This window comes from Bombina bombina, chromosome 11 (genome assembly GCF_027579735.1).
Source record: "Bombina bombina isolate aBomBom1 chromosome 11, aBomBom1.pri, whole genome shotgun sequence".
Lineage (NCBI taxonomy): Eukaryota > Metazoa > Chordata > Amphibia > Anura > Bombinatoridae > Bombina > Bombina bombina.
In genome coordinates, this window is record NC_069509.1 from 134,197,305 (window position 1) to 134,210,299 (window position 12,995).

A 12,995-nucleotide genomic window follows, 5' to 3' on the forward strand; every position below is an offset into this window, starting at 1 on the left:
ATATGCTCTATTGCTTGCATATTCCTATGTATTTTAACCCCAGTAAAGGCATTAAACACACAGCTTAAGGCATCTCTAGAACAGCAATGCACTACTGGGACCTAGCTGAACACATACGGTGAGCCAATGACAAGAGGCATTTGTGTAACCAACAATGACCAGCTAGATCCCAGTAGTGCAGCACACTGCTGCTGATATGCTTTTAAACAAAGGATACAAATAGAACAAAGTGCATTTTTATGATAGAATTTAATGTTCTTCCTTAATTATTTAATTTTAATTTTGACTTTCATGTCCCTTTTAAATAACCTTCATATCAAGAACTACACATAAAAAAAGTTTTAACTCATCCACTGCTGGCAGCTGTTTACATGGCAGCACTGTCAGATGATTTGCTTTGTGTATACTAAATAAACAGGCCTCATATAAATATATGCAATATAAACATGCAAAGAGACGCCTGACAACTATTACTGCCACTCTACCCTAACCTCTCAGTGAGTGACAACAGGGTATAGTCACCTGACAGCAAAGCAGCTTTATGTCATGTGACCTAACCCGGAAGCGGCTGTGTCGGAGGCTGGAGTCTGTTTTTGTTCTTCTAGCTGGTGACGTCATCGGCTGTCTGAATCCCAGAGAGACAGGCTGGCAGACTGCAGCACCTGCATAGGGAGAGACACCGAGAGGCTGCAGTACCTGAATACGGAGAGATACCCGGTGTCAACCTGGAAATAAGGAGCCAGACTGCATCACCCTCCCACACACACAGCCAGAAAGGGACTTACATTGCTTCCAGAAAAACAGACGGGCATAGTGCAGCGCCTGCATAGACAGAGGCAACGGGACAGTCTGCAGCAAAGAGACTGCATCACCTGCACAAAGAGAGACAACCACAGGCATAACGAGACATATTGCCTCACCTGGAGAGAGACTGGAGCAGATGTGAAGAGGAACAAGCAGCCAGGGAGACTGCAGCTCGTTTAGAGAGAGAGGAATAGACTGCAGCATTTTAAGAGAGAGAAAGAAAGGGACTACAGCACCTGCAATAAGAGACAAGCACTGACACATAGAGACTGCTACATTACTGAGTTATTGGGAATGAAACTGAAGAACCTTATTTTTGTGTCTGAACCCAGAAAGTAATTGTGGAACATCTGACTGTATCAGCAGCAATGAGACAACCACTCAGGGAGATCTACAGATAATTTAGGCTGAATAATCTGCACCTCTTCTGTAGTGTCTTTTAGACAAAAGACTGGTTACACCATCTGCTCCTAGGCAGTCAATGATCACCTTTCTTTATAGATTGTACACAAAGGAAAGGGCAGCAGTGTTTATATTATGAGGCCTTGTACAGATGAGAAATATAAATATAATCTAATCTGTAGGGAGATAACACATAGAATTCTGTGCCTGCAGAGAGATACACTGAGATATTTTATTACAGTGTAGATACTATTTGTAGGAGGAAAAAAAAATAATGACTATAGATTTACAAATATATATGGTAATATAGACTGTTGTAATGGGAAGTATATTAGTGTAGCTAACAAAAAATAAATACTTATAAAGGAATATTCAAAGATTGATACAGAAGGGAAGTTATCTAAAGGCTCACTAGGAACCCGCAATGAGGGACACAGCTAAAAGGAATTCTACAGGAGATCCCAGACAGTTGATTCTTCTCAACAGCCAGAAATCCTTTTTTATTGCTAGGATCTGAAAGACATTTAAAGGTATGGGATATGGTAAACAGCATCCTACAAATGAAAGATCCTGTCAAGTTTACAAGGGAATACATAGCAGAATTATACAACAATATTTTGCAGTTAAAATATAACATTTAGGAAAGTTTGAAAGACCCAATCCAGTATAAAATTCGTACAGGGTAAAATCATTTTGAAGGTAACTAAATCCAGTTAATCCTGGTGAAAATAAGGATTGCTACCTAACTACTGATCTGAAATATAGATCTGGGATTCACAAAGAAAAAACATTACATGATGTGAATTTACAAAATAAAAGTAAGTCTTAAAGGGATATGAAATCAGATTTTTATTTTCTTTTATGATTCAGGTAGAGCATGCAATGTTTAGCATTTTTCTAATTTACTCCTATTATAATTTTTTCTTCGTTCTCTTGGTTTCATTATGTAAAAAAAGCAGGAATGTAAGCTTAGGAACTGGCCTATTTTTGGATCAGGACCTGGGTACATTCAGCCACCAATCAGCAAGCGCTACCCAGGTGGTGAACAAAAAATAGGCTGGCTCCTAAGCTTTACATCCCTGCCTTTTCTAATAAAGATTCCAAGAGAACGAAGATAAATTGATAATAGGAGTAAATTAGAAAGTTGCTTAAAGGGACACTGAACCCAAATTTTTTCTTATGTGATTCAGATAGAGCATGCAATTTTAAGCAACTTTCTAATGTACTCCTATTATCAATTTTTCTTCTTTCTCTTGCTATCTTTATTTGAAAAAGAAAGTCCAGAACCTTGGACAGCACTTGTTTATTGGTGGATGAATGTATCCACCAATCAGCAAGAACAACCCAGGTTGTTCACCCAAATGGGCGGCATCTAAACTTACATTCTTGCTTTTCAAATAAAGATACCAAGAGAATGAAGAACATTTGCTAATAGGAGTAAATTAGAAAGTTGCTTAAAATTGCATGCGCTATCTGAATCACAAAAGAAAAAATGTGGGTTCAGTGTCCCTTTAAAATTGCATTCTGGAAAAAAGAAATACATTTGAGTTTCATATCCCTTTAATTATTGTTTCTCTTAAAGAAAGGTGTGTTTTTTTTGTTTTTTTTACTACCCAACCGGGAAAGTCAGGAACAGTACAGAAATTAGCAAAAGCTTCTTCCTTTATCTCATAACTCTGATTATAATAATTTATGGTATTGTAGCAAGCTAGCTTCTGTGTTATCTTCAGAGCTGCTAAATCAGAGACAATTTATTGGGGTGTGATGTAATGTGTGTTACTGGCACTAGCTATGAAATGTACATGCTATAAATGTATGATGAGTAAGGAGTGACATAGTGGGAGAAGGGACAGCGTTACGTAATGCAAGATGGGAACTAGGTTGATGGGGTGTGAAGCTCATTGGAAGTGAATGATTGCATTTCTAGAATAGCAGGTGTTGTAAAGGATTGTGGGTAATAGAAGATGGGAATTTTAATTGGCTAGCACAGAGGGTACCAGTAGCAGTCTATTTCCTCTGCTTGGTCACAATACAGGGGCAGTCATTGAATGCAATATTATTTTTGTAATTTTTTTTTTTTCCTGGAGATTTTTCCCTGATGTCAGCAAAGGCTAAAATATTTGAAACTGTATTAATCACCTGCCTTATTTAATAGTAAGCCATTTACGTAACAAAATATTTAGAACGTAACATAAGGTTTTACCTTTCTATCGTCTGGTGTGTAATTATGTTTCCTAATATTCTCTAATTCCTGTTTTATTTTGCGCTCACACCATTTTTTTTAATCATATCTGCGACTATTCTTCACCCTTTTCTGTCTAGTGTGCAGTGTTGCTCCTGGTATCTTTTCATTCTTTTCGTTACAGTATGATTTGTATTACAGTGTAGGTTGGCCTCCAAGAGGATGATAGTTTTGAGCATTAGCCAATCATATTTGGGCGCCATAAATGGGCATTGCTTATTGGCTCAGTTTTGGAGTTATTAGGCAGGTAAACAGGGTGTGAGTGTGAGATCCTCTCAACGCTCTGCAGAGTAGGGGTGAGTACTGTATACATATTGGTGATTGCTTCATGAATCTCTTATGGCTCTTGAAATCGCTTTGACAAGGTAACCTAAGACTGAGAGAGAGTGAGAGGCAGACACACACACACACACAAAAGTTTCTAGTCCACTCAATGATAAATGATAATCCACTGCAATGTCGTATTATTTGTTTGCAATGGTCCTAATATTTGTTTCCAATTTTAAAGGGCATTAAAGGGGTATAAACCCCAATTTTTTATTTCACGATTCATATAGAGCATAATATTTTAAAGGGATAGGAAAGTCACAATTAAACTTGCATGATTCAGATAGAGCATGTCATTTTAAGACAATTTTAAATGCAATTCTATTTTCAGATGTGCTTTGTTCTCTTAGTATCCCATGTTTAAAAATAATTTGTACATATTCTACACTAGTGGGAGCTAGCTGCTGATTGGTGCCTGCACACATTTGTCTCCTGTGATTGGCCAACTAGATGTGTTCAGCTAGCTGCCAGTAGTGAAGTGCTGTTCCTTCAGCAAAGGATTGACAACAGACATATATACGTGCAACCACCAATCAGCAGCTAGCTCCCAGTAGTGCTCTTCTGCTCCTGAGCATACCTAGGTATGCTTTTCAGCAAAGGATAGCAAGAGAACAAACCAAATTGATTATAGAAGTAAATTAAAAAGTTGTCTAAAATTGTATGATCTATCTGAATCATGAAAACAATGTGGGGTTTCATTCCCCTTAGTTCCTCATAAAATGTTAATGTTTAGTAAAAGAAAAAAACTTCTTAATGTAGATTCATTATTTCATCTTTTTCATTTTCTCCCCCTGCAATTTGACTTTTAAATTTGTGGTTTTCTCTTGCCCACTTGCTTCTAAAGGCACTGGAGTGCATGCTGCACGATCCAGAACCCTGACCATGCAGCATTCTACACAGTGACTGCTTAATCAGTGCATGAGCTCATTCACAATTGGCCGCTGCAATGGGTATATGTTAAACCCTATTGAAGATGCTTTTCAAGGGATATGTTTCTGGACTACAAAACGGTTCATATTTTGCTTACAAAAGGACAGATTTAAATGTTTTTAAAACCTTTCATTTGCATACAGACCTATTGCATTACAGTATGTAATTGCTTTGCATTTATGTAAATGACTGCAATTCATCAATATATGTGCAATCCTTAAAGGGATAGAGCATGCAATTTTAAGCAACTTTTTAATTTACTCCTATTAATTTGTCTTTGTTCTCTTGGTATCTTTATTTGAATGTAATATTAGGAGCCGGACCATTTTTGGTTCAGCACCTGGGTAGCGCTTGCTGATTGGTGTCTAAATGTAGCCACCAATCAGCAAGCGCAACCCAGGTGCTGAACAAAAAAAGGGCCGGCTCCTAATATTACATTCTTGCTTTTTGAAATAAAGATACTAAGAGAATGAAGAAAAATTGATAATAGGAGCAAATTAGTAAGTTGCTTAAAATTGCCTGCTCTATCTGAATCATGAAAGTTTAATTTTGACTATTCCTTTAATATTATCTTAGCCTTACTTATTAATATTTGCACTTAATTGCTTATTCTATACTTTAATTATCTTTTTCATTTCTATGGCTCTTTAAAGGGATTTTATAGTGTAAAAATGGCATGCTCCAATGTGATTTTAACACTAGCGGCCTTGCAATACTATGTGTTTAATCCCTGCAAAGGTGTTAAATACATAATTAAAGTACATCTCGGAAACAGCAGAACACTGATGGACCTGAGAGGACACGGCTTTGGACCAGCAGCGTTAGTCTCTATGCTCTGCTGCCACTGAACAATACTTTAGCTATGTGTTTAACTCATTTGCAGGGTCGCTAGTGTTAAAATGACATAATCCAATACATTAGAGTGTGTAATTTTTCCAATATATGACTAGATTACAAGTGGAGCGCTAATTTATCATGTGCACAATAAATAACCAGCTATTTTAGTGGCTGTCATAGTGCTACTGCAAGCTCGCGGTAGAAATTATCGCTCCGAAAATTAACCAGAGATCAGATCTAAGGTTTATTTTAAAAATGTCCCCCACTTGCCCCCCCCCCCAAAAAAAAACTGTATAATGTCTTTATTAAAATAAAAAAAATGTAGCATCTTTAGTTTTTTAAATAATAACAGCACAACTCAGTTTTTAGGGGTTAAAGTGTGCAGATGTGGGGTGTTAGAAAAAAAACGGCACTGAAAAGTGCCTTTACATTGCGGTTTATGGGAACTGTAAATATATATGTATGTGCTTATATACATTTATATTTATGTGTTAATATGTGTATATACTGTACATATAAAACACATAAATATATATATATGTATATATTCCTATACATATATATTTAAACTTTGCTGCCCATCGCTGCACGACTTACCCCCTTCGTTGCACTAGGTTCTCTGGCGTTTCTCACTGCATGAGAACAAGGCTCCCATTGGAGACTATGGACGCACGCCCTCATGAGTGCAAGGCTTCCCTGCGATGCGAACTCGCAACATGTAATACCGTGCACATTTGCGTGCGTCGGTATTACTGATGCACCGCTCATAATGTCCCTATAAATTATAACCCATGCTCCTATGATCCCTGATACTTCAATAAAATTAATTTACATTTGACTCAGGAATATTTTTATATGCAATTTTATAAATAATTTATTAAACATGTTCTTAGTTATATGGTAATGCCTTGGCAGTCATATTTTTTTTCACTGGACCTAGGAGGTCTGCCCACCTTGTTCCATTCATGGGAATCTGCAGAAAGATCTCCTGTGATGTCTTTGTTACCTACCAGATCTGCTGACCATTGCTTTACAACATACACAGAGTGGTTTGTTGGCATATGTCAATAAACTGAGTACCCTGCAGAGCATTGCATCACAGCAAGCATTGCAACAGTGAATATACTGCGTCATTGTGCTCCCCACCCTCTTGCATAAGTATCCATTTCTCCCATAAAGGTAAATCTTGAGGACACTCGAGAGCCACAAGTGTGTGCACAAGGTTGGCATCCTAGAAAGTATTACACAACGGAGAAGGGGTCATCATAGTTAGAAAAGTATGCAACTATGTTGTGCATTAGTGATCCACACAGATACCCCAATACCATCTTTTACCTTTGTTCTGATGGTCGGAGCATAAAAGTGATTTTCAACCTTTTTTTGCCATGGCACAATTTTTTACATTAAAAAATCCTGGGGCACACCACCATCCCAAAATTTTACAAAATCACACATTGTAACCTAATACAGCATATATATGCGCACTGGCTTGACGGGTCTTCTCTTGCTCAGATCTCCTTGATAGGAACTTTTGTAATGCAGCTGAGGCGAGTGAAATCTCCGAAGCGGAGCCCCGACCCTCCGGAGAACTGTGTGGGAGTTGAGAGAGTCCCTGCGTGTCCGGATGAGTGCGCAGGGTAGCGGCAGCTACCGGCTTCTGTTCTGCTTCAGTAGGGACCAATTCACGGCGGCACACCTGACGATCTCTTACGGCACACTAGTGTGCCACTGCACAGTGGTTGAAAATCACTGCTATATTCCATGGCACCTGTAGAATTTTAGCCTCTATATCAGCGGTCTCATTTTCAGCTAAAGCAGCAATGAACAAATAACAGAACTTATATTAGTTGAATACAAATAGAAATGTATATTGTTTAGTGGACAAGCATAACAAAATCAGTGTAAGGGCCATTACTTTTAATAGCTAAGAGGCAAAGCTTTCAAAACATTGAAGTTTTGTTCTTCAGGCATTATTATTATTTGTACTATGTTATTTCCATTCACAAAATAATTTGTGCTTTCATGTAATTCTCTGGCTAATATGGTTCCACCCTTTCTGTTGAGTCAGAACATATACTTCTCTGTACTTCAAAGGAGCAGTTATTTTAGCAGTACAAATACCCTAAAGCTATATATAAGCACATACACAGAGACATGCATCAGCAGCTAGGAGTAAGCCAGTTGCAGAGGAGGAGCTCTTTGTATGTGGCAAACAGGAAGAGATGAGTATCATGGGAAGGAGCCGTGGCTTAGCACTAGTCTGTCACTTTGATTGGATCAGCTCAACTTGACAAATTAAAGGCAAATATACTCAAGTGAGTTGGGTTTCCTATAGCTGTCAAGCTACCGGCAAAGATGGTGAGAAGATATAGCGCGGTCAGAGGTGGACAAAAATAAATAAATATTAATTTAAAGGGACACTAAGCCCAATTTTTTTTTTCCTGATTCAGATAGAACATACAATTTAAAACAGTTTTACAATGTTATTCTATGATCAAATTTTCTTCTTTTTTTGTTATACATTCGCAAGAGCACTAGATGGAAGCACTATTTCCTGTCATGTAGTGCTCAGACGTGTGCATGCTACCCATCTAGAAGATATCTCTTCAACAAAGAAGAACAAGAAAACAAAGCAAATTTGATAAGTCAATTGTATTAAAATTTGTATTCTCTATCTGAATCATCAAAGAGAAATTTGGGGTTTTATGTCCCTTTAAGTGGCGAAGCAGAATTATTTTTTTAAAGATAAGGCGCACTTAAAGGAATAGTCTAGTCAAAATGAAACTTTCATGATTCAGATAGAGCATGCAATTTTAAACAACTTTCTAATTTACTCCTATTATCAATTTCTCTTTGTTCTCTTGCTAATCTTTATTTGAAAAAGAAGACATCTAAGCTAAGGAGCCAGGCAATTTTTGGCTTAGATCCCTGGACAGCAGTGGTTTATTGGTGCTGTCCAATCAGCAAGGACACCCAGGTTGTGAACCAAAAATGGGCCGGCTTCTAAACTTGTATTCTTGCTTTTCAAATAAAGATAGCAAGAGAATGGAAAAAAAATTGATAATAGGAGTAAATTAGAAAGTTGCTTAAAATTGCATGCTCTATCTGAATAATGAAAGAAACAATTTGGGTTCAGTGTCACTTTAATTTTGACTATACTATCCCTTTAAAAGGGTAATAGGAATGCCATATTGTGACCCATGATTCTTATGCTTCTATGATTTCTATACCTATATTTGTTTATACTATAAATCAGTGCTTGATAAATCTGTTTAAAAATTAGAAGCCAGTAAGAATATTTAGGAGCCAGACATATTTTTAGGAGCCAGATAGTGGGAGTTGTATACAGATATATGGAGAATAACCCAAAAAGTTAGGAGCCAGGGGTAAAATTCTAGTAGCCAGTGGCTCCCAGGCTCCTGGGTTTGTCGAGCCCTGCTATAAATTATTTCTTGCTATTTGTTGGAAGATGTAATGTCCTTTGGTGTTGAGGCTTTATTTGCAGTATATAGTCTGCTTTTGTCTGCTGGATATCTTGTCATGTTTGTTCTTCTTGTTTTCTGCAGCTCCTTCATTGTGTGAAACTCAGATTTGCAAGATGGTTTTGTTCAGACAACTGGGTCTTCTGCTGTGGAAGAATTATATCCTTCAGGTACGTTATCTCATTGATTGTGGTTTATGGTGATCATTTTCAGGAGAGAGATCTATACATATATACTTAAAGGGACATTAAACACTTTGAGATGGTAACATAAAATGATAAATTATATATATATATATATATACAGTGAGGCCTCGGTTTACGAATTTAATTCGTTCTCCGGGTCGTTTCGTATTGCGAAAAATTCGTAAACCGAAACACGGTTTCCCATAGGAATGCATTGAAAATCAATTAATGCGTTCCGGAGGTCCGAAAAAATTCAAGTAAAGTGTCCAAAAAAGGCTCCAAAAGGCTCCAAAAGGCTTAACAACTTGCTGCAAATGGCTCCAATGTCTCCAAAAGGCTCCACAACTTGCTGCAAATGGCTCCAAAAGGCTTAACAACTTGCTGCAAATGGCTCAAAAGGCTCAACAACTTGCTGCAAAATGGCTCCAAAACCTCTCCAACACCTCTACACTGGTACCCAAACTTCATTAATTCAATCATACTTGAGTATGCAGGGGGCACAGGGGCCACTGGTTTCGTATTGCGAAAAATATTCGTAAACCGAGGGGGGCAAACCGGCATTTTGACCGGCATTTTGTTTCGTATTGCGAAAAAAATTCGTAAACCGAGTCAAATTTTCTTCAAATTTCGATTTCGTAAACCGAAATTTCGTATACCGAGTCGTGCGTAAACCGGGGCCTCACTGTATATATATATATATATAAAAACTCTACAGTATGCTTTCATCATTTATTTTGTCCGCTTTTCCTGTAATTCCATTCTGAAATTGTGAGCATTTCAGTTCCTGTTAGAAATGGAGGTGCAGAACACTGTTCTATAACACACAGCCATTGGCTGCACACTCTAGTGACCTATCTGTAAATGTCCCTAATTGGCCACAGCAGAGAAGGTAACCTAAGTTACAACATGGCAGCTCCCATCGTTTTATAGATATTAAAACTTATTTAAAACACTTATTTTGTAAATATTTAAACAGCTAATAAAACTTTAAAAATACATCTACATGTTATTCTCAGACTCTTTTCTTTGAATGCGTCATTCTATCTAGCATTTGTCTGGTGTTTAATGTCCCTTTTAACCCCTTAATGACCGACGCCGTAACTCTAAAAAAAATACAGTTAAGGACCAAGGACGTACGGCGTACGTCGTCGGTCTGGGAAAGCAGTGGAAGCGATCCTGATCGCTTCCAGCTGCTTTCCGGTTTTTGCAGTGATGCCTCGATATCGAGGCATCCTGCAATAACATTTCTTACCCCTCCGATGCAGAGAGAGACACTCTGTGGCCCTCTCTGCACCGGACATCGATGGCCGGTATCGTTGGTGGGTGGGAGCCGGTGTGGGAGGCGGGTGGGCGGCCATCAATGGCTTGGTTGAGTAAGAGGGGGGCGGGATCGAGGCGGGGGCGCGCATAGATGCGCGCGTTTGCACGGGGGGCAGCGGGCGGGTGGGAACCGCTACACTACAGAAAATTTAAGTTGCAGTAAGTGGGAGAGAGGGGGGAGGGAATGCATACATATGTCATCAAAGTGATCTGGGAGGGGGTGGGGGGTTGGTCTTGGGGGGGGGAAGCTACACTACGGAAAAAGCTAATAAAAATAAAAAATAAATCTATTTTTTGGTAAACTGGGTACTGGCAGACAGCTGCCAGTACCCAAGATGGCTCCCAATAAGTTAGAGGGGGAGGGTAAGAGAGCTGTTTGGGGGGTATCAGGGAGGTTGGGGACTAAGGGGGGGATCCTACACAGCAGCATATGTAAATATGCTTAAAGCAATAAGAAAAAAAACAACCTTTTATTTTAGTACTGGCAGACTTTCTGCCAGTACTTAAGATGGCGGGGGCAATTGTGGGGTGGGGGAGGGAAGAGAGCTGTTCGAGGGGGGTCAGGGAGGAATCAGGGGGTCTGATGTGTCAGGTGGGAGGCTGATCTCTACACTAAAGCTAAAATTAACCCTGCAAGCTTCCTACAAGCTACCTAATTAACTCCTTCACTGCTAGCCATAATACACGTGTTATGTGCAGCGGCATTTAGCGGCCTTCTAAATACCAAAAAGCAACGCCAAAGCCATCTACGTCTGCTATTTCTGAACAAAGGGGATCCCAGAGAAGCATTGACAACCATTTGTGCCATAATGGCACAAGCTGTTTGTAAATAATTTCAGTGAGAAACCTAAAGTTAGTGAAAAAGTGAATTTTTATTTTTATTTTATCGCATTTGGAGGTGAAATGGTGGCATGAAATATACCAAAATGGGCCTAGATCAATACTTTGGGTTGTCTACTACACTAAAGCTAAAATTAACCCTACAAGCTCCCCAATTAACCCCTTCACTGCTGGGCATAATACACGTGTGGTGCGCAGTGGCATTTAGCGGCCTTCTAATTACCAAAAAGCAACGCCAAAGCCATATATGTCTGCTATCTCTGAACAAAGGGGATCCCAGTGAAGCATTTACAACCATTTGTGCCATAATTGCACAAGCTGTTTGTAAATAATTTCAGTGAGAAACCTAAAATTGTGAAAAATTTAACTTTTTTTTTTATTTGATCGCATTTGGCAGTGAAATGGTTGCATGAAATATACCAAGATGGGCCTAGATCAATACTTGGGGTTGTTTACTACACTAAAGCTAAAATTAACCCTAGAATCTCCCTACATGCTCCCTAATTAACCCCTTCACTGCTGGGCATAATACATGTGTGGTGCGCAGTGGCATTTAGCGGCTTTCTAATTACCAAAAAGCAACGCCAAAGCCATATATGTCTTGCTATTTCTGAACAAAGGGGATCCTAGAGAAGCATTTACAACCATGTATGCCATAATTGCACAAGTTGTTTGTAAATAATTTCAGTGAGAAACCTAAAGTTTGTGAAAAAGTGAACAATTTTTTTTATTTGATCGCATTTGGCAGTGAAATGGTGGCATGAAATATACCAAGATGGACCTAGATCAATACTTGGGGTTGTTTACTACACTAAAGCTAAAATTAACCCTAGAATCTCCCTACATGCTCCCTAATTAACCCCTTCACTGCTGGGCATAATACACGTGTGGTGCACAGTGGCATTTAGCGGCCCTCTAATTACCAAAAAGCAACGCCAAAGCCATATATGTCTGCTATTTCTGAACAAAGGGGATCCTAGAGAAGCATTTACAACCATGTATGCCATAATTGCACAAGTTGTTTGTAAATCATTTCAGTGAGAAACCTAAAGTTTGTGAAAAAGTGAACGATTTTTTTTATTTGATCGCATTTGGCAGTGAAATGGTGGCATGAAATATACCAAAATGGGCCTAGATCAATACTTTGTATATACATGTCAAGGGATATTCAGGGATTCCTAAAATATATCAGTGTTCCAATATAACTAGCGCTAATTTTGAAGTGGTTTGGAAATAGCAAAGTGCTACTTGTATTTATTGCCCTATAACTTGCAAAGAACATGTAAACATTGGGTATTTCTAAACTCATGACAAAATTTAGAAACTATTTAGCATGGGTATTTTTTGTTGGTTGTAGATGTGTAACAGATTTTGGGGGTCAAAGTTAGAAAAAGTGTGTGTTTTTCCATTTTTCCCTCATATTTTATATTGTTTTTATAGTAAATTATAAGATATGATGAAAATAATGGTATCTTTTGAAAGTCCATTTAATGGCGAGAAAAACGGTATATAATATGTGTGGGTGCAGTAAATAAGTAAGAGGAAAATTACAGCTAAACACAAACATCGCAGAAATGTAAAAATAGCCTTTGTCCCAAACGGACAGAAAATGGAAAGGTGCTCTGG

General features: G+C 38.4%; 1 protein-coding gene across 1 annotated transcript in view; it reads left to right on the plus strand.

Moving 5' to 3' along the window:
- Positions 1-572: 572 nt before the first annotated feature.
- ABCA3 (ATP binding cassette subfamily A member 3) overlaps positions 573-12,995 on the plus strand; it is a 153,075-nt gene continuing 140,652 nt past the window's right edge. The window contains exons 1-2 of the mRNA XM_053694692.1: positions 573-1,736; positions 9,109-9,194. Coding sequence (XP_053550667.1) covers positions 9,141-9,194 — 54 coding nt within the window. The 5' untranslated portion in view covers positions 573-1,736; positions 9,109-9,140. The remainder of the gene's footprint in view (positions 1,737-9,108; positions 9,195-12,995) is intronic.